General features: G+C 27.3%; 2 protein-coding genes across 3 annotated transcripts in view; one reads left to right on the top strand and one right to left on the bottom strand.

Moving 5' to 3' along the window:
* Nucleotides 1-5,911: 5,911 nt before the first annotated feature.
* Nucleotides 5,912-10,091, top strand: LOC145750794 (uncharacterized). Its single transcript, XM_082566871.1, has 10 exons — nt 5,912-5,949; nt 6,406-6,425; nt 7,388-7,512; nt 7,623-7,783; nt 8,154-8,235; nt 8,657-8,713; nt 8,854-8,984; nt 9,066-9,109; nt 9,626-9,732; nt 9,936-10,091. The coding sequence occupies exons 1-10, from the start codon at nt 5,912-5,914 to the stop codon at nt 10,089-10,091; spliced, it is 921 nt and encodes a 306-aa protein (XP_082422997.1).
* Nucleotides 10,092-12,403: 2,312 nt separating this feature from the next.
* LOC145751323 (hemicentin-1-like) overlaps nt 12,404-22,866 on the bottom strand; it is a 41,854-nt gene continuing 31,391 nt past the window's right edge. Inside the window, exons 82-108 of one of the 2 annotated variants that reach the window (XM_082567437.1) lie at nt 22,693-22,827; nt 22,445-22,617; nt 21,798-22,026; nt 21,586-21,702; nt 21,031-21,163; nt 20,469-20,635; nt 20,100-20,271; nt 19,431-19,601; nt 19,138-19,308; nt 18,853-19,023; nt 18,454-18,624; nt 18,027-18,197; nt 17,757-17,903; nt 17,544-17,665; nt 17,178-17,315; nt 16,623-16,757; nt 16,248-16,413; nt 16,025-16,144; nt 15,736-15,870; nt 15,256-15,375; nt 14,997-15,122; nt 14,599-14,730; nt 14,074-14,304; nt 13,680-13,802; nt 13,341-13,476; nt 12,991-13,146; nt 12,404-12,881 (exon numbers count right to left, since the gene is read on the bottom strand). In XM_082567437.1, coding sequence (XP_082423563.1) covers nt 12,668-12,881; nt 12,991-13,146; nt 13,341-13,476; nt 13,680-13,802; nt 14,074-14,304; nt 14,599-14,730; nt 14,997-15,122; nt 15,256-15,375; nt 15,736-15,870; nt 16,025-16,144; nt 16,248-16,413; nt 16,623-16,757; nt 17,178-17,315; nt 17,544-17,665; nt 17,757-17,903; nt 18,027-18,197; nt 18,454-18,624; nt 18,853-19,023; nt 19,138-19,308; nt 19,431-19,601; nt 20,100-20,271; nt 20,469-20,635; nt 21,031-21,163; nt 21,586-21,702; nt 21,798-22,026; nt 22,445-22,617; nt 22,693-22,827 — 4,182 coding nt within the window. In that variant the 3' untranslated portion in view covers nt 12,404-12,667. The remainder of the gene's footprint in view (nt 12,882-12,990; nt 13,147-13,340; nt 13,477-13,679; nt 13,803-14,073; nt 14,305-14,598; nt 14,731-14,996; nt 15,123-15,255; nt 15,376-15,735; nt 15,871-16,024; nt 16,145-16,247; nt 16,414-16,622; nt 16,758-17,177; nt 17,316-17,543; nt 17,666-17,756; nt 17,904-18,026; nt 18,198-18,453; nt 18,625-18,852; nt 19,024-19,137; nt 19,309-19,430; nt 19,602-20,099; nt 20,272-20,468; nt 20,636-21,030; nt 21,164-21,585; nt 21,703-21,797; nt 22,027-22,444; nt 22,618-22,692; nt 22,828-22,866) is intronic. The other variant, XM_082567438.1, reaches the window with a different exon arrangement.

The following is a 22,866-nucleotide window of genomic DNA, read 5'->3' as shown; positions in this document are numbered from 1 at the left end:
ATTAAAATTTTAATTTGTTTTTGAGTTACTAATATCATGATATACAATTGACCAAAATTTAAAAAGTTAATAACAACCTTTAAATTATAATAAATAAACACCTATTAATTAGTAATTAGTGATGAAAATTTTAATTTTAATTCATTTTTGAGTTAGAAATATCATGATATACAATTGACCAAGATTTAAAAAGTTTATAACAACCCTTAAATTTTAATAAACAAACACCTATTAATTAGTAATTAGTGATAAAAGTTAAAATTTTAATTCGTTTTTGAGTTACTAATATCATGATATACAATTGACCAAAATTTAAAAAGTTAATAACAACCTTTAAATTATAATAAATAAACACCTATTAATTAGTAATTAGTGATAAAAATTAAAATTTTAATTCATTTTTGAGTTACCAATATCATGATATACAATTGACCAAGATTTAAAAAATTAATAACAATCTTTAAATTTTAATAAATAAACACCTATTAATTAATAATTAGTCATAAAAATTAAAATTTTATTTCATTTTTGAGTTACCGATATCATGATATACAAATGGCCAAGATTTAAAAAATAAATAACAAGCTTTAAATTTTAATAAATAAACACTTATTAATTAGTAATTAGTGATAATTAAATGTTGTAAATAGGAGAATGAAAACATAATCTGATAATAAACAACATACTAAAATTTCAGATTTTTAATTTCTTAGGAACTAAAGATATCTTCTTTCAAAATTGGGACTAGAAAGAATAAAAATAATAACTAGATTTATTTGATAAATAAAATATGGTTCGAAATTATTTAATTATTTTTAACATAAAATTTTATAAATAAAAAATATATGCATAAACATTAACTAAGAATATTACATACCTTTGATTTTTAATTTACAAACCAGCATTTAATATAACAAACAAACAAGAATAATTTTTTAATTATCTTTAAATTTTAAATATAATAAGATATAACCGACCAAAATTTAAAAACCTAATATCAATCTTTAAATTTGAATAAACAAACACCCATTAATTAGTAATTAGTGATGAAAATTTTAATTTTAATTCATTTTTAAGTTAGTAATATCATGATATACAATTGACCAAGATTTAAAAAGTTAATAACAACCTTTAAATTTTAATAAACAAACACCTATTAATTAGTAATTAGTGATAAAAATTAAAATTTTAATTCGTTTTTGAGTTACTGATATCATAATATACAATTGACCAAAATTTAAAAAGTTAATAACAACCTTTAAATTATAATAAATAAACACCTATTAATTAGTAATTAGTGATAAAAATTAAAATTTTAATTCATTTTTTAATTACCAATATCATGATATACAATTGACCAAGATTTTAAAAATTAATAATAACCTTTAAATTTTAATAAATAAACACTTATTAATTAGTAATTAGTGATAATTAAATGTTGTAAATAGGAGAATGAAAACATAATCTGATAATAAACAACATACTAAAATTTCAGATTTTTAAATTCTAAGGAACTAAAGATATCTTCTTTCAAAATTGGGACTAGAAAGAATAAAAATAATAATAATAAAAATAATAATAATAATAATAATAAGTATAATGACAATAACAATATGTTTCGAAATCTCAGATTTCGAACCATAATAAAAATAATAATAATAATAACTAAATTTATTTGATAAATAAAATATGGTTCGAAATTATTTGATTATTTTTACCATAAATTATTATAAATAAAAAAAGATATGCATATACATTAACTAGGAATATTACATACCTTTGACTTTTAATAAACAAACAAGCATTTATATATATTATACAAACAAAAACTAATATTTAACCCAGTTTTAAGTTGGTAGTTTCAGGATACAAATTATAGTAAATTTTAAATTCCTAAAATTAATTTTTGATTTTTATTAAAAAAACAAGAATTTAAATATGATAAATAAACGAAAGGTTTTTTTTGAAATATGTTTTTTAACTACCCATATTATAAAATACATCATACCAAATTTTTAATGCTTAATATCAAACTTTAATTTTTAATGAACATACCAGCATTTAAATATAACAAACAAACAAGAATTATTTTTTAATTCATTTTCGAATTGTAAATATAATAATTTATTACCGACCAAAATTTAAAAACCTAATAGCAATCTTTAAATTTTAATAAACAAATACCTGTTAATTAGTAATTAGTGACAAAAATTAAAATTTTAATTTATTTTTGAGTTACTAATATCACGATATACAATTGACAAAAATTTAAAAAATTAACAACAACCTTTAAATTTAAATAAACAAACACTTATTAATTAGTAAGTAGTGATAAAAATTAAAATTTTAATTCATTTTTAAGTTACTAATATCATGATAAACAATTGACCAAGATTTGAAAAATTAATAACAATCTTTAAATTTTAATAAACAAACACCTATTAATCGGTAATTAGTGACAAATATTAAAATTTTAATTCATTTTTTGTTTGCTAATATCATGATATACAATTGACCAAGATTTGAAAAATTAAAAACAACCTTTAAATTTTAATAAACAAACACCTATTAATTAGTAATTAGTGATAATTAAATATTGTAAATAGGAGGCCTGAAACGCATTATGATATTACACAACATACTAAAATTTTAGACTTTCAAACTTTAAGGAACAAAAGTTATCTTCTTTTAAAATTGGGACTAGTAAGAATAAAAAAAATACTAATAATAATAATAAATACACTGACAATAACAATATGTTTCGAAATGTAAGATTTCGAACCATAATAAATACTAGATTTATTTGATAAATAAAATATGGTTCGAAATTATTTGATTATTTTTAACATAAAATTTTATAAATAAAAAATATATGCATAAACATTAACTAAGAATATTACATACCTTTGATTTTTAATTAACAAACCAGCATTTAATATAACAAACAAACAAGAATTATTTTTTAATTATCTTGAAATTATAAATATAATAAGATATAACCGACCAAAATTTAAAAACCTAATACCAATCTTTAAATTTGACTAAACAAACACCAATTAATTAGTAATTAGTGATAAAAATTTTAATTTTAATTCATTTTTGAGTTAGTAATATCATGATATACAATTGACCAAGATTTAAAAAGTTAATAACAACCCTTAAATTTTAATAAATAAACACCTATTAATTAGTAATTAGTGATAAAAATTAAAATTTTAATTTGTTTTTGAGTTACTAATATCATGATATACAATTGACCAAAATTTAAAAAGTTAATAACAACCTTTAAATTATAATAAATAAACACCTATTAATTAGTAATTAGTGATGAAAATTTTAATTTTAATTCATTTTTGAGTTAGAAATATCATGATATACAATTGACCAAGATTTAAAAAGTTTATAACAACCCTTAAATTTTAATAAACAAACACCTATTAATTAGTAATTAGTGATAAAAGTTAAAATTTTAATTCGTTTTTGAGTTACTAATATCATGATATACAATTGACCAAAATTTAAAAAGTTAATAACAACCTTTAAATTATAATAAATAAACACCTATTAATTAGTAATTAGTGATAAAAATTAAAATTTTAATTCATTTTTGAGTTACCAATATCATGATATACAATTGACCAAGATTTAAAAAATTAATAACAATCTTTAAATTTTAATAAATAAACACCTATTAATTAATAATTAGTCATAAAAATTAAAATTTTATTTCATTTTTGAGTTACCGATATCATGATATACAAATGGCCAAGATTTAAAAAATAAATAACAAGCTTTAAATTTTAATAAATAAACACTTATTAATTAGTAATTAGTGATAATTAAATGTTGTAAATAGGAGAATGAAAACATAATCTGATAATAAACAACATACTAAAATTTCAGATTTTTAAATTCTAAGGAACTAAAGATATCTTCTTTCAAAATTGGGACTAGAAAGAATAAAAATAATAATAATAATAAAAATAATAATAATAATAATAATAATAATAAGTATAATGACAATAACAATATGTTTCGAAATCTAAGATTTCCAACCATAATAATAAGTATAATGACAATAACAATATGTTTCGAAATCTAAGATTTCGAACCATAATAATAATAATAATAAGTAAAATGACAATAACAATATGTTTCGAAATCTAAGATTTCGAACCATAATAATAAGTATAATGACAATAACTATATGTTTCTAAATCTAAGATTTCGAACCATAATAATAATAAATACACTGACAATAACAATATGTTTCGAAATCTAAAATTTCGAACCATAATAATACACACTTACACAAAAGTTAAAACATTTAAACACCAAATAATCCACACAAAGAGTAGGCAACCCGAAGACCACCATCGTTCTGCCAGGGAGCTGACAGAGAGTAGCATAGAATTTTGCTATTGGAGCGCATTGATGATTAAGTTGTTAAAATCCCCAATTTGTGACGCCACTTTTGTTGCGTATTATACGGAAATACGAAGTTTACACTTGTATTTGACCACTTTTTAATATTTTGTTTACTTTTTGGACAGTATGTCGTTGTTGGGTACGTTGTTCTTCACAAAATTTGCAAAATAAATTAAAGCGTTATGATAGGTAAGTTGTTAAAACCCCCAATTTGTGACGTCATGGATAACACGTATTTCAGTTAGTAGGAACGTTTACTCGATTTTTCATTGTTTTTTTAGATTTATTTTAATTTGAGAGTGTTAAGAACTTTGTTAACTTAATTTGTATTAGGTTTGATTTTAGTTTTTTCTTTTTGCAGGGGGTATTTTACCCCTATATTTTTTGTGTTGTACGATTAAAATATATTTGGAATCACTATATTTTTTGTTCCATTTGCCCAAGCAAAATCCTCTGCTACTCTCTGGCAGAAAGATTGGGGTTGCCGAAGTGTCAAGACAGATAAGAAAACAATAACAAAAAATGTGCCGAAAGGGTGATCAAGAAAGTTTTTTTTCTATAGTTTTTCTTGTAAATGTGCTGTTAGTTGTTACATAACTTGTATCATTTTACGTTTATTGTCTCAAAATTGATGTATGGGCCTACCAATATTAAAAAAATACATATTTAGCTATTTTGGTTTTTATTCAATACCAATTTACACTTTTTTGGAAGTTGACATAAAAATAAACAAAATACGTTTTAAATTATGCAAGATATACCACATCAAGAATAAATATTTATGTAAAAAATAGCTAAAAAACTAATATTTAAATAGTTGCTAATTAATGAGTATTTATCATTTTAGCGCTTTTTTCTACGTTCAATCGGATTATGTAAAATGAAATATATTTTAATAAGAATAATGGATATATAAGATAGGCTGCGGCAAATAAGTAGGATTATCTGTTAGCTCGCGTGGGAATTTCATCTTTCAATTTAGTTAATCCTACGAAAAGGCAGCAAAAAAACAAAAAATAGATATTGTGATAATAATATTCCCCGTTTTCATAGTATTTGTAAAATATTAAAGAAAAATTAGATGTAAGTTTTTTGGCTAAATTTAAAATATTTAATGTTGTTATTGCAGACTTGTTTAAACGGTATTCTTTTTAAGCCAACAAAGATAAGGGTAATCTATTATTTATGGGTAAAGAAAGACATTTTCATAACAACAAGTACGCGTTTTGGTTTTGAAAGATTTTTTTAACTCAAAGTTAAATTCTATAAAGGCTTAAAATTACCGACTTAACTGTTTTTCTTAAATCTATAGTTCATGGTATATGTGACCATTAATTATTTACGACGACATATTTTTCTAACAAGTGAACTATGTTTAAAGTATTTTCAGGCTACTGTAGAAATTTTTATTAAAGTTCTAAAGTTACGTTTAAACTAAGTAATAATTGATTTACAGTTATATTTCAAAAAATACATATCAGAAATGCCGGAAAGAAATTCTCAGATTTTAACGTTACCAAGGTAATGTAATTTAATCAACTAAATATTTAATATTAAAAATGTAATATTGATCCAGCAACTTTAATGTTTTCATATTATTGCATCTCTCCTATAACATTAAATCTTATGAGGTCTTAAATTCAACGTAAATTTTTATATATTTAAACAAAGCCGGTTGTAGGTAAAACTTTATAGACTAAAGCAAAACAAATAATTAGATCTGAATTTTAATGTCATATTTAGATGTGTTGTAAAATTGTTACTAAACAAGCTTTTTGACATTTCCCTTTATATTTTAATAAAAACAAGTTGTGCTGTTCTATGAAATTTAACACAATCTTTCTTTACATAATAAATCAATAAAATCGTTTTTAGTTGTATTATCTTCTCGATCTGCTTAATTCTACTTTAATAACTAACAATCTTTCATCACATATATGTTTAGGCTTTAAATCATGATTTAATTTTATTTTGCAGTGAAGAAATTCAAGCAGAAAGTATTTCAAAAAAACAAAAGAACAAAAGGTTAGTTTCTTTTTTAAGTTAAATTTAATATTTATTTTACATGTAAATAACATATAGGCAAATTGCAGAATTTTAGGAGTAAATAAAAATATAATCAATTGCAATAAAATAATAAAGTGATAAAACTGTAAATAAACTTTTGTTTAATATAATGATTAAAACACATTTTTACTAAACATAAGCAAATTGATCTACTTTTTTATTCATAAATGTTTGATTTATGTTTTATACAGCAAATTAACACACTTTCATTTAGGCATTTTAAGCGTTTAGTCTCTTTTTAAAGTGATTTCATGGTACTATTATTTCAAATTGATCATATTTTAAAAATAACTTGTAGAAACGAATACCTTGCAGTTGCACTAAAATCCGACTCCCAGCATTTTTTTAAACACCTATAAAACCCTTTTTTATTTAAAAGTGTTATGAAATTTTATTAGAACAATCAAGTTTAAATATATTAAAATTATCTGAACACGTTAAATAACATTATTGCTTTTAAATTAACATATATAAGATGTGACTGAAATTTGTCTACTTTCAAGTTTATATTTTTTATAATAACTATTAAACTACGATGAAGTTTTACATACCTACTAACTAATTTTTTTTACTAGTTAGTGAGTAAAAAAAGTGTCTGATATTAGTATGACCTAATACCTTATTTAAATTAAATGAAAAACACAGTAGACACGCATTAACATTTTAAACAATAGTAAATCCAAGCCGATAGTATTAACCGTAACCACTATACATTTTATTAATATTAAGTCTAAAAATACGATATAAACAAATCTAACGACGAAAAATAATAATATCGAATTTGTTAAAAACATTCTTTGTTCATAATATATTTATTAATGTTAGCTTTATTTTAAACTGGAGCGTGATTTAAAAAAAACAACTACTTTTTACTTAAGAAAAAAAAACTTAGGTTCTCGAGATTTAATAAAGAAAAGAGAAAATTGTACAAGGGTGCCAGACGAAACAATGAATCTGATGGATACTGTATGTGGCCTCGACACTGGATATATTCTCTTGTTTTTAGGAGTTTTTAAAGTAAGTTTTATTATATTGATTTAATCCGTATCTAAATTTGGCAGCTCTTAAAAAAACAATACAAATATCACTTTTACTTAGTGAATAATTGTTTTTTATTTTTTTGTTAGCTTTTTTTGGTTGTACCTTTACTAGTCCTTGGAGTTGTTTTAATCAGTGTTAGAATCGCTGAATTTAATTCCTTTGATATTTCAAAAGCAACGTCTTCAATGATAGGTTTTGGAAAGGATACAATTAATTTAACTACACCATACGATGAAGCTATTTTTAAGTATGTTTAAAGACCTAATATTTTCAATATTATCTAAGTTTAGAAACCCCCCAAGTTTACGTTTTATAAAAATTTCTAAGACTCTTAATTTTAAAATATTTTTTGTTGTTTTTTTACACGTAAAAAATATAGAATGCTAAAACAGACAAGTGTTAGGGTTTGTTAACTTACACTTATTATGTAATAATATACAAACCATGAAAACAATACAAGTTTAAATTAAATTAAAAAAGAGATGTATTGGCCTATAAAACGTAGACGTTTCTATAGGATTTTTGCTAAAAATTCTAGGTAATAATGACAATAATTTGGAAATTAATTCGGTTTAATAAATGGGTTTATTAAAAACTGCTTTTATTTTATGCAAAAGATTTAACATGCTCCATCCTTTACATCCACATGGTGGTCGGTTTGGAAATGATAGCATCGCACCTTTGTGGACAGCAATTATGGTAATTTGTGGTTAAATAAGTTATTTTTGTTTTAAATCATTACGTTAATATATCAATGGGTGCAATCTACGTAAGCTTACACATGAGATACAATGGTAGAAAATAGAATAAAAATTTATATAATTAATTTACTATTTTTTCTACGAATCTTTTATTATACATTACCATTAGATAAGTAAGTCAAGTGATCCATTATAAATTTATTTGATATTTATAAAAACATTAGATGAACAAAGATAGAATAAAATATAATAAATTTAACTGGTAACAGATTGGGCGTAGCGCATAGGCTGATGAAGGACTCCTGCCAAAAAAAAAACAATAATGATTTACAAAACCTAAGTTGTCTAGTTGCTTATTGTTGTACAGCATTTTGTATATTTTTATATTTTTAAATTTACAAATAAAAGCAATTTTACAGCTAGCAGCTTCAGCAGCAACTGATTTTGTAGCAATTTGGAAACGGCATGGCTCTACAGTAAGATAAACATTTTTAATTTGTGTTGCGATGGGTACAATGATTTATTGTTAAATGTTAATTTAAGATGTCGTAAGTGTTATTAATAAATTTATAAAAAAATTTAATTCTACGAACAAAAGATTATAACATTATTGCAGATAGTATTGTATATGTTGGTGTCAACGGTTTCATTTGTAGCAAGCATTTTATGCATTGAATATGACCGCCTAGAAATAGCGGAAATCGCCATGTTACCAAAGGATAACTCTACGAACCTAAAATTTCAATTGTTAGTATAAATACAAACAATATTACCTATTTTTATTAAGTTAAAAACTATTTTATAGATAAAAATGTTTTTTTTTAACAGATATTTATCTTGTGTGGTTTTTGCCTCAGTAGGTGTCGTTACAGGTAAAAAAATTGCATTTTGTAAAATAATTTTTAAGTATAGTAGTCCGGTAGTATGGCGGTAATACATGTCGGGCTGCGAGCCGAAAGATTACGGGTTAGAGTTGCATTATTAAAACACTATTCTTTCTTGAGTCCAACGTTTGCGGATAGCTCAAACACATCCCGACAACACACCCCTTCCTAATATAATCACGAAAATCTACCATTTAAAGGTGGTACGGAAAAGATTTGGTAGTGTGATACAACGGTCATGGCATTGTATTACGTATCATAAGGTTTTGGATGGTTTAAACTGCACCAATATTACACTATTTGCCCTTAAGCCCGACGTTTAGGGAAACATTTCTGTTTTAACACTGATTTTCTGTTTTAAAACTTAAACCCAATTGCTGCTTTAGTTTAAAAACTTTTTTTCCATTAACAATTCTACTAAACTTTGTTAATTTTTGTGAACCTATCCTAGTTAAAAATATGATATAATATTAATTTCATGTATAAACAATTTTTTTATTTTAGGTTTAGTCACAATATATGTTGGAACCCGCATGGCGGCATTGGAACAAGATCGTTTATATATGGAACGTGAGGGACTAGAGGCTATTTTAACCAAACAAAAAAAGACGGTGCTTAATTACTTTTTTTACTATTTAACTAAACTAAAACTTATAAACTTGAGTTTTATAAATTAGACTGCTAAAGTTGTTTATTTATAATTTTGTATAACTTTTTAATTGCGAACAAAGAAACAAAGCAAAACCCACTTAGTATGTAAATTAGTATGTAAACATTTTTAAAATTTTTATTTTTATTGCATTATGGCTTTTAGTTCCCTTCAACATTTGGTGTCTTTGTAAGAAGTTTAAGTTGTATTCAGGGAACAGAAACTCCTGTTTCATCTGAATTAGATATGGATTCACTAACAATATACAACAACACGCTGAAACTAGATATAGAAAACGGAATCGATACATTAGATAACTGAACTATTTGTAACTTGTTTAGAATAGAATTAAAATATTTTATTAAAAAGTTTGCATAATGTTCGTTAAAATTTATATGTAAAAATTTAAACTTTGTGACCATTTTTTACAATATCTGTTAACATAACAAGTATTGTAAGAATAACCCAAATGTTGATAATACAAATCCTTAAAAAAGTTTAAAAATGTTTTAGATAATAAATTTTTACCGCTTTATAATAAATGGTCATAAAAAAGGCATGATCGGTATTTTTAAAGACTCTAAAAATAATAATTTTAAAGACTCTAAAAATAAAAAAAAAAGCTTTTAATTAAAGAATATGAGTACGACGTTATCTTGTATTAAAAACATTTATGTTATTGTGATTCTCCAACTAAAAAACAAACTTGGCTTAAAGCTTAAAAAAAACTGCAACACCAAGTATGGCGGTAATACATGTAAACACTTTTTTCCGGAAACAGGACGTATTTTTTAAACCCGTAACTTTTATTTACAATAATTTAAGTCTTAGTTTTAATTTGTTGGACAAAAACAAAAACAAGTTATATATGTTTTTGTCGTGACTTGCATTAGATAAATCTCAAAAAAAAATTAAAACTGGGTGAATCGCAAGTTTGGTTAAAGGGATCACGTATGTTGTCCGGCTCTAAACAAAACAACGTTCCGTTTACCGTAGGAGAGAATTTAGAAGGACCGTAGTGCAACTATGTTTTATGTCGAATTTTTATGTGTTTTTTCTACTTGTAAAAGTGTAACTATTTAACATGAAATACAATAAATAATAAACATCAACTACAAATTACTACATTTTAGTGTAATATAGTTTAATTAAACAGTTGTAAGTTCAATTAAGTCTTAAATTAGGCAGCACGTTTGTGGCTTATTAAGAGTCGTCAGACAAGACCTATTGTTTTAAGTTTGCGTCTTTACGGAACACCGATGGTTGTTTTGCAAACATCATCTAATTCTTCAAATATATATACTCTTACCCAAACCCTATCTAAGTTTGTTGTTGATTAGCAGACACGTCCGCACATTGTAAAGGTACAATGTACGATTGTGTCTACTAGTTAAGTCTGTAGACAGCATCAAACACTATACATACCCTAAATATTTATACCCTTACCCCAACCCTATCTAAGGTATATATAGCTTTACCCCAACCCTATTTTTAAATAAAATTGTTTTTTTTAAGTTGTTATGTAAAATTGTTTTTTTTAATTGTGTTAATAAATGATGTTTCGTCTGAACTTGTGTTACATGTTTTTGAGTGGTAAATCAGTGTCAGAGTTACGTTATTTTTAAAGTTAGATTTAGTCGACAGTAACCTGTCCTGACATATTTATATCAAAACATGCAGAATATTATGTCAAAAAACGCAAATACAAAGTTTACACCTGTATTGGACCACTTTCTAATATTATGTTCACTTTTTTTAAATTTTGTCGTTGTTGAAAACGTTGTTCTTTACTAAATATATAAAATAAATTAGAGCGCCTTGATAATTAAGTTGTCAAAACCTTAATTTGTGACGTCACTTCTGGTACGTGTTATACGAAAAAACGTTTACACCTGTATTTCAGTTTAGTAGAAAACTTTAATTTTAAAGTGTTATGACGTCACAATCAAATTACATGTCGTTTTAAAGTTATCTTGAAAGCGAGATTAAGTAAAATTGGTAAGGTTTAAAAATATTTACGGGCTTCATTATCTAATTATTCATAAATTGTTATAAATAGGGCAAATAGCAATAAGTTTCTGATTGTATGCTTATTTTAATTAAATTAGGCGATTTTACATTTCCATTTAAACAGCCAAGAGTCTGAAAGTCAAGCATTTTTAGTTACTGCCACCTAGGGTTTATTAAAATGTTAGGTGTACTTACATAACATACTTGTAATTTAATTACCACTTTGGTTTAAAAAAGTGATTTTTAAACTTAAATTACAAACGATTTATAAAGATTTGAAAAATAACTTTTGGTGCGTTTTTTTGTGCACGAGTTGATATGTCAGGACAAACGAAAAAGCTGAGCCATCCACTTTAAAAATCTTGTTTACTTATTTTATATCGAGTTTGGTTTTAATTTGTTTCTTTTAAACGGGGTATTTAAGCCCGTTCTTTTTTGTATTGTACGATTAAAAATATTTGAAATTACTATTTTTTATGATTATCGACCCAAGCAAAATTCTCTGCTATTCTCTGTCAGAAAAATGAAGGGTACATTCGTTGCCTAAAAGGCCATCTAACCAAATTTTTTAACTATTTTGTTAAATAGCAGTAAATCACCAAATTAAAAAATAATGTTTTGTACAATTTATTTCCAAATTGTCCAATTTTTTTTTAAGTTGAGTATTCTATTCAACGAATACAAAGAATCGGAATAAAAAAATTCAGAAAAAAAATTTAGGAATCATCAAAGTTTTTCATTTTACATCCCCAATTTAAACTAAGAATAATTATAGTCGACAATTTAATGTATTGGAGATAATAAAAACATTACAACTGTTACAAAATTATTGTTATTTACAAAATGGTGTTAAAAAGGGAAATGGTAGGTGTTAAAATATTGCAATCTTAAAAACGATAAGCCGCCACGCTTAAGTAAATGATAAACTTGGTACGATATTCAATCCGCAATCTGTTTTCTGAATAAGAAGTAGCTCGTGCCTCGATCTGGTAGACTCCGGGACGATTTAAGCTTCTTGTTGTATAAACAACTGCCCTAAACTTGTCTTGAATGTCTTCACGAATTGCAAACGGACCACCAAAATCATTGGTAACAATAAATCTATAATCAAAATTTAGGCGTAAGGTTATCGGAAAATAGTTAATGTATTAGGTTAACACGCATTCATGACATTAAAGACCATAAAAACAAATCAGCAAAATAAAATTACTTTGTGTCTTCATGAGGAACATCGCTGCTGTTATAAACTGTTAGTCGGACAAGATCTTGGTCTCGATCAATACCAAGTGGTAAAGCCACAGTTTTGTATTCGATAGCAAACGTAGTTGTATCATCACAGTCCTCACCCACACATTTTTTAATGCATCTAAAATTTAAACAAATTTAAACACTAATAAAATAACAAACATTACCCCTTTTTCTACAGCAAAGAGGCCTTTAACAATAAAGAAACTTTTACAAATATATTTTATTTAAAACATTACCAAAAAGTTGAATTACATTTACTTCGTGTAAGTTTTCGTGTTATTTAATATGTCTCGATTAAAAAAGTTGACTAACCCAGTCCGTGTTCTGGTATAATGTTGTGGACAAGGGGCATTAACACAACCGACCGATCCTCTTTTATTAAAACATATTTGGCCATCACCACAACTTCTGCGTCCTCTTGCAATATCCTCAGCACATTCATCAATGTCTATAAAATAGATTAAAACATGTGATTACTATAATTACGAGCAATCATTTGACCATTGCAGCATGTATTTAAACTAAATTTCTTAAACAATACAATGTTGAAAAATAGGTTATAGTAGGTTTAAAAATTGATTTTTTGACGAAGTATGAAATTGTTTATTGTGCATTCAACACTTAAACCTAACAATTTATTGAAATTCTTACCGTCGCAATTTTTACCATTGACATTTAGTCGGTAGCCAACCGGGCAAAGGCAATCATAACTTCCTCGTCTATTTCTGCATGTGAACTGACATATGCCGGGAGAGTCTAAACATTCGTTGATATCTAAACATAAATTTCACAAGTTTAAAAAAAGTTACCGCAGAGATACTTTTACTAAATAAGCCATGCGTTACATTTATATTTAAAACGTTACAGCGTACCTAATAAGCTTACAGTATATGTACGTCACGTTAACATTTTTTAACCTAAAATTAAAAGTAAGAAACGTTCAACGGTGCGAAATACAATTAAGCTTTACAAATGTAGAACGCGTTATGTGCTTGTGAAAAATGTGCTAAATTGAAAGGATGAATCACGAGTGCCTGCCTCGCACCTGAGCAGGTATGGTGGTTCAATCGAAAGCCCGGGGAACAGTGCAAGTATGTTTGACGATCTGAAAAACGATGTGAAGAGCCGTGACTGGGTGGGCCAAGCATGACGAGCCCGGCACACGATTTATCATCGGCAAGATAGAGGAGACCGTTTGGACAATAGCAAGAAAATGAACCGATTGTGTTGACACAGCGGTGTGGGCACACATTGAATTCCCGACATTCGTTAATATCTGACGTTTACATTAGGTCTCATGCGGTTAGTTTAATGTATTCAATTTAAATGATATATTTAAAATGTTAACCACAGAAAAAGTTTTTTTTAAGCTGATCTTAGTTTGTAAAGAATTGCAGCAAAAAAAGGATAGACGTACAAACAGAGTTTAAATAAAATATTTTTTTTTATTTTACACAATCTAGTAACAGTTTATTACAAAAAAAAATTATGATTCATATTTTTTAAATAGTTGAAATTGTTACAGTTAGTGCATATACTAGTTTACTTAAAAAATAGAAAAAATGCAAACCTGTGCACGGGGTATAATCGTTTCCAGTGGCTTTAAAACCAGGGGGGCAAATACAATTATACCCCTTATGTGTGTTCTCACATACCATTCCTCTTCCACAGTTGTGTGTTCCTCTTGTACATTCGTTTATGTCTGAAAATAATAAAAGAGTCATATTTCCAAAATGTAAAGGTTAAAGGGTAATAAATTGCATAAAGAGAAGAAAATGTACATGAAATCAAAAACTTAACAAATCTTACAAAGATAACTCGACTAAAACCATTTGAGCTTAGTGAAATTCCGAAAAAATAACCGAATAAAAAAAACCTTTATTCTTTAGATAAGTCTGAGCTATTTTGTTAAAATATATTAGAGATTACATATTTAAAATCTGTTAAAAATATTTTAAAATAACATACCCACGCATACACCAAATATAGTTTTCTCGAGCCCATGAGGACAATCATTAATACAATCATAACCTCCATCCCTGTTTACACAAAGTTGATCTTCCCTGCAAGAGCCACGCGCACATTCGTCTATATCTAAAAAGTATAAATTAAGTTTTTAAAATTTAAACTATATTTAAAGAAATTTTAAATTTTACGAGCACATTAGATTAAAAAGTTGCTTAAACCATAAAAAATTTAATTAATTTAACCACAGTGTTTAATTTACCCAAACATTTTCCATCTCTATTGTTATAGCCATGTCTGCATTCACACCTGTATGATCCCATAGTGTTTGTACAAACATGATCACATACCCCAGCCTCCAAGTCGGCGCACTCGTCAATGTCTAAAAAATATTTCAACAAAATAACGGTTTCTAATTTAAATACTCCGCTACAGTCCATTTGCTTTAAACATGTGCAAATATGAATAAAGATTATCTATAAAAATGTAAACAATTTCATGTTTCCTTTTTGTTACCATTATTCGCGAAGTAAAATGCCAGGTTCATCGCTCAGACATACAGTAAGTTGACTTTGCCAGTTTTAGAAAATATTAATCGTATATTTCCTTATAAATTAAAACAGCAATTGGATTTCGCCTCGCGAGAGTTCGAACCATTTAAATCATTTCACGAATCGAACTCGGGATTCAAGTAGTAAAGTCAGGGGTATAATTTAAATAACGTAAAATTCAAAAAAAATACCCTCGCATGTTCTTCCGTTACTTCCCCTTCTTAATCCTTCACCACAATTTATAACACATCTGTACGATCCAAATGTGTTAAGACATTCCAGCGAGGGACTACAAATGTACTGCCCAGTAGAACATTCGTCTATGTCTGCACCAAACAAAATATTTTAAATAAATTTTTTAATTTATTATTTTTATTTAAACCAAATATGTAGCATATACTTTTTTTTTATAAGTTAGTAAAATACATTTCGTCGTTTGTTATTCAAATTTAAATTCAGTACAAAAAAACAAATAAATACCTTCACACGTCTGACCATCGGGACCGATAAACATACCTAGTGGACATATACATTGGTACGAGCCCGGCACATTGACACACTCGTGCGAGCAAGGGCGGTTTGTAAAACACTCGTTTTTATCTGAAAAAATTGTTGTAACATAATTTATTAAAACTTTACAAAAACAAAAAAATACATTGAGCCTAAGATGTCATTCACTAAAATATGCTAAACTATATCACACCGTTACAAAATAGTCCACTTTGATCCAAAATAAAACCCTCTGGACATTGATCACTGGGTTCTCCTCTTCCTATACTAACATCCAACTGAAAAAACAACTCTTCCCTTTCCTCAGAGTAGTCAACATAAATATTGCTTGCATACAAACGTTCTACCAAATACGGCATCTAGTAAAAATAAATCAATAAAAAATAAACGCTGTTAGTATTTTTTGTATTTATTTATCCCCAATCTAAAATTGTCAAATAAAATGGTTAAAAAATAGTTTTTTTGCCTACTTAAGGGCACTATAGCATTAAAGCAGTGCAATTCCAACCATAGGCTGGGTATAACAAAGAACCTATTTCTAAAGTAAAATGTAGTGTATAGTAATTACCCTTCCCATAGAAGAGTTATAGCTAATCGAATGATTCCAGGTATAGGGCATCAGAAAGTCATCAATATATATAAGGCGATCTGAATGTGCGTAAATAGAACCAAGACCAGATTGTACATAATCTTCAGTATAATCCTTTAAATTATTAATAAAAAATTTTAAATCATAAATAACAAAAATTAAAGAAATTGTTTACAATACATTTATTAATAAAATTTAAAATGCCTAGGTTGGACCATCTTTGTTTTCTTTATTTTGAGAAAACATAAATGCAAAAAAAATAATGTTTAACAAAATATTGCATTAATCAAAGCTGCAACAAAATAAATGCATTAAATTGTTTTTATTTCAAATTTATTTACTATGATTTGGAAAGTCCAACTTAACAGTCTTAACAGTGAGTACCATTTGTTACTCCGAGCCAGTCTCGAAATTACTTTTTCAGTGTGAGATATTATTGATTGTTACTGCCCAATAAATAAATAATCCGTTCATAAATACTTGGAATTAAAAAGATATTTTAAAACTGACATATTTTATTTAATTTTTGGGTACCATAATTGAAACTTGATTGTCCGGATCAAACTCTGGAATATAACCATCCACAGTTACCTCCATTTTTAACTTCCCCTTTGAGTCCAAACCTTTCGCTTTATGATGCATTTTTACTACTTCGCCACCCGGAAATTCAACCTGTAAAACAATTTGGTTATTACGAACAAAGAACACAACACAGAAAATAATAAAAGAAAAAACACAACACAGAAAATGATAAAAGATAATTAAAACTATACAGTTTAGTCAAATAAATACAATTATAAGTTATTAAAGTATTAATTTATTTTTATACAGTTGCAAAAACAGAATATTTAAAATAAGTTTAAAGAAACTTGTCATTTTTGTTTAAATAAATACACTAACCATAACATCTCTATCAAAAATCCCTCTGGTTAAGCTATAACCGTTCTTGGCTCCTTCTATTTCTCGCGCCATTGTCCAATATATCGGAGTTAATATTGAAATTTGACTCTTTAAATAATGACCTAAGCAAAATAAATTTTAAATTTGTTTTAAATAAACCAAACTTCGACTAAAACAATTGATAATAAAAAATTACAATTTTATTCTCCCTACCAACTGATGGTGGAATGTTATCTATTGTAGCTTGAATTCGAGTTTCATCATCTCCTATCTTTGTTCCATTAGCACGTATCTTAGCTCCACCAAACGGTATATCGTTAATACTTCCAAATAAAATTCCTTTGCCAAAGTCAGGACCTCCTAGTCGATTAAAATTACTGATTTTAAATAAATGTACCATATGTAAAGAAGTATACTACGAAAACAGATAAAGCATTTAGTATTTTTTTAAGGTCTGTATTGAACAAATTAAAAAAAACTTACCTGAACAAAAATCAATCCTGCACTCATCAGTTTGACTTGCATCCCCACTACACCATCGGCCTCCATCTTTAGGTCGTGGACTATTGCAAAGCCTCCTTCTTATCTTAATTCCATTACCACATGTCTTACTACAGGCCTCCCACCCTCCCCAATCTGACCATCTTCCATCAACTAATAAAACAAAAACTTTTAATGTTTTACAAACTTTTTATAAATAAAAAACGAAAGAAAGGTAAGTATACAAGAAATGCAAAGCGAACAAATAAATAAATAAATATGACATTATTTCTAAAAATTTAATTTAGGTTTGATAAATCTGATAATATGTTAAAATCTAATAATTTGTATTTTATCTCTTTTGTTGAGCACACATAAAAGTGTGGCAAAAACATATTGTTTTTAATTAACATAGATAATGATTTTATACCAGGGCAATGTTGAAGACCACATGTCAGCAACTCAGAATCTGAGCCAGCACAAAAACGACCACCAAACTTTGGAGCTGGATTGTCACAGGAACGATATCGGTTTGCTTGCCCGCCTCCACATGATCTTGAACAGGTTGTCCATCTACCCCAACTACCCCAGTTTCCATTTACTAAAATTAAAAATTTACTAAAAACCACAAAATATAAAACAATGACTAAGTAAAATACAAGGTTATAAAAATTAATAAATTCTCTGCAAAAACCAAAAACTAAACTTAAAAAATGGGTTTTATTAGTTTAGAAAATTTTTTTTTAATTTAAACGGGCACATAAACACATTGAAGTTTATGTGTCTTACAAAAGTGTTTTTAGATTTTAAACATTTATAGAACATTCACCAGAACAGGATTCAATATTGCAGTGATCCGATTGAACATTTGACCCTGCACAAAATTCTCCTCCAGCAGAAGGCTCAGGATTTGTGCAAGTTCGAACTCGATTGCGGATACCACCACCGCAAGACACACTGCAAACCTTCCATGTACCCCATAATGACCAAATGCCATTCACTAGATATTATTTGTTTTATTATAAATTTTAAAAATACTAGAAAAAAAATTAGTGCTGTTTACTTTTTGTTTGACGCAAAACTTGTGAACTAGATCAATAAAATATTTCTATACCTGGACATGGACTAAAATTACAAACTCGTGCCAAAGTATCCAAACCAGAGCATTTTAAGCCACCACTAGAGGGAGGTGGATTACTACAAGACCGTGTTCTTATTTGTGTAGCTTCTCCACATGAACTTGAACATGGTTGCCACACATCCCATAATGACCATTGTCCGTTCACTTAAAAGGTAGTTATTATAAAAACATAGCATAGTATTAATAGTATATGATGGCTAAATTTATAAGAACTATCATACTTGTTGTTATTAAAAAAATAATATTAAAATTTTTTTTTAATTTACCTGAACATTTTGTTCCAGCACAAACTTGCCTTTCCGTATTTTCTCCGTTGCAAGGAGTTCCCCCATATTGTGCAGGTGGGCTGTTACATTCACGTGACCTTAACTGCGAACCATAGCCGCAACTTACAGAACAAATTTCCCATGGTGCCCAATTGCCCCAACGACCATTCACTAAACAAAAATTATTTAAATTTTTTAATTTACATTCCCCAATAACTACATAAACACATAAATTATAAAAAGTAATTTGTCTGATTGTTTACCTAATTTCAAATTAAGTTAAGTTTTGTTTTAATTGCATTTAATTATCTGTCTTTTTTTTAAATGTGAAAAAAAATTATACCGATAGCGTGGTGTAGTGGTCAAAACACTTTTTACACTACATAGGGTCCTAGGTTCGATTCCCAGTGACCTCATGATGTAACGCCCTTGAGTAAGGCATGATAAAAAAACGGTATAAACTCCTGCTATAAACGGTATGACTCCTGCTGAGCCCCAAACTGCCACATGCAACTCGAAACTGGGTTGGAGTAACTGTTGTTACTCTATGTTGAAGTTGCGCATTCGACTTTCCCACAACGAGAATAAGGTTTATATAAAAAAATACTTATTAAATAAATTAAAAAAAATTTTTTGGCAAAAATTTATGAAAAAATAAATATTTTGTACCTGGGCAATGACCTTGCTCACACATTCTGATTTCAGAAGATGGACCCTCACATTCCCTTCCACTATTAGCTGGTGGAGGATTACTGCAAGTTCTTTGTCTAATTTGATTTCCCGAACCACAGGTAACCGAACATGGACCAAATGAACTCCATTCAGCGTAAAATCCATTTACCTGAAAAACAATATTTACTCTTATATTTAAAAAAGTGAAAACAGTTTAAAATAAGGATAAAATTATGCAAAAAAAACAATAAATCAAAACAAAAAACGATCTTTTAGGATAAATTTACAATTTTAAAGAACTAAAAAACTTTCAGTTAGCTATTTTTTTCCAAGTAATTAAGTTGAAAAAAACTCTTTTTTACTTACTCTAACAGTTACCAATGCCTCCGAATACACAGTTCCCATTAAATTTTCTGCCTCACATTCATATTTACCAGTATCTTCTAATCTACTAGCAACAATGCGAAGTGAGTGGTTGTTAAGAACCGTGATGCGATCGTCCAATACAAGAGAAAGATATTCCTTTGTCCATACTATAACATATTAATTTCCTCTTATAACACTTAATATACCACAAAATCATCATTTAAAGAGTTAAGTAAAGCTGTTTAAGTAAAAATAAACTGACAAACAATAATTTTGCAGGTCTAAGCATGTCTGCAATGTTTATGTTTTAAAAAAAATGATATTCCTTTTGTTAAAATCTTGTACTAATATACAATGAGAATCAACAGCCCTAGAGTTAAGAAAGATATTCTTTTATAAATAGAACTTTAAATTATACACCATAAAATTAAAATCATCATATTTTTGAACTTAGAAACAAGATCACAACAAATACTTTCTTTATATATGATGTAGACCTCTTTAATTATAAATGCCTGAAAAACAGTTAACACAAAAATATTTGTATTTGTCATAATATTACCAATTGCGGGTGCTGGAATTCCCGATGCAAAACAGTTTAATATAAAAGTTTGACCCGCCTCAACAGCGATGTTCTCAGGCTCAACTATAAACTCAGGAGGGCGCTGTAACACCAGGTTAATAGTTCTTTCAACCTTGAATTAAAAAAATTATTGATTGTATATTGTAAATCACAGAACACCCAGATAACAAACTAATAGCATATTTTTATTTATACTCTATCAGGAAAAGTCAACTTAACTGCCTAAAAACACAGTTACATTTTTTACCCTGACTTAGTCCCAAGTTGACTAGACAGTATAGTTTATAATGATCTATAATTGCAATGAAATTAGTCTGCAACAAATTGGCAAAAGTTATTATTGCCTGTGCTTCCTTCCATTTTGCAAGACCACCACAGCCTAAAAGCACTTAGGATTAAATTTAAGACCTTCTGTGGTAAAAGCCCAGTGTATATGCCAATCAAAGTAAACTACACAATAATTTTATAACAAAAAATATTTAAGCTTTCTTGTTTTTTTAAATTAAGTTGCATTGATTTTATTAAAACACTTACACTTCCAGCATCATTGAATGCGGTACAAGTGTAAAAACTAGCATCATTTTTATCTGTTTCATATATCACCAATGATCCATTGCTATATTGTCTTATGCGATCACCTAAATCTATTTCCTACATAAAAATGGCAACAAAATAAATCTAAAAACTGGTACAAATTATTTTTAATGCCAATAGCCATAAAAATGCACTACTTAAATTATTGTTACCTCTCCATCCTTCGTCCAGGTGAAAGTTGGAAGTGGATCAGCTCTAACAGGACAATCAAGTACTGAAATTCCACCTAAAATATCAGTTTGAGTTGGATTTAATCCATCTTCAAATACTGGTGGGGATTCAACTTTGACTATCCCAACAGCTGATGATGAACCAGCTGGATTAATAGCTTGACAAATATAAGATCCAGCATCAAGAGGTATTACATGTTCTATTACTAGCCTAAAATATAAGTTAAATCAGTATTAAAAAATAATTTTTCCATTTTAAAATTACAAATGAAAAAAACTTCTTTAACAACAGTGTGATGTAGTGATTAATACACTAAGCTTAACTACATTAAAAACTTGATTAAATCATGTGCCCTTATGCAAAGTGCATAAAGCTTCACAAAGTCTTGCTTTTACAAAAAAGTCTTGCTTTTTACAAAGCTTTACAAAAGCTTTTTACAAAGGCAAGTTTTTTACAAAACATAACTAAATATAATTTTAAATATTAGCAATTATAATCAATATTATCCATTCTGCAAAAGGCAACTTTAGACTGGCCATAGAGCATAACATTAATTTTAATTGATTACAATTTTTAATTTATAACAGTTAATTAAAATATAAAAATATAAGTCTAAACAAAAAATGACCTGCTTTGCCCTTGTGCATCAGATATGCTTGGAATAATACCACCACCAAACCTCCATTCTATATTAGGCATTGGAATACCATAAGCAACACAAGTTAGTTCCAATCTATTTCCAGCATGAACGTCTACATTAGATGGTGGTTCAACGATAATTGGTGCAATTTGAACCAAGACCTATGGAAACGTTTAAGATCGACAATTAAATTTAATTAACTTAAAAAATAAAAACTTTTTTAATTCCACCAGTACCTGAAATTCCAAAGAACTTCTTCCAGCCTCATTTGTTGCAATTGCAACATAGCGTCCGGAATCAAGTGATTGTGCACTGTTGATTGTTATAGAACCTTGGTTGGAAAATTTCATTCGAAAGTTACTTTCGTTCATCTATTATAAAATTACAACAGATGAATATTAAAATTATCG

The sequence above is a fragment of the Corella eumyota genome, chromosome 4 (assembly GCF_963082875.1).
Source record: "Corella eumyota chromosome 4, kaCorEumy4.1, whole genome shotgun sequence".
Lineage (NCBI taxonomy): Eukaryota > Metazoa > Chordata > Ascidiacea > Phlebobranchia > Corellidae > Corella > Corella eumyota.
Note: the sequence above shows the minus strand (reverse complement) of the source record. Positions and strands in the feature narration are given on the sequence as shown.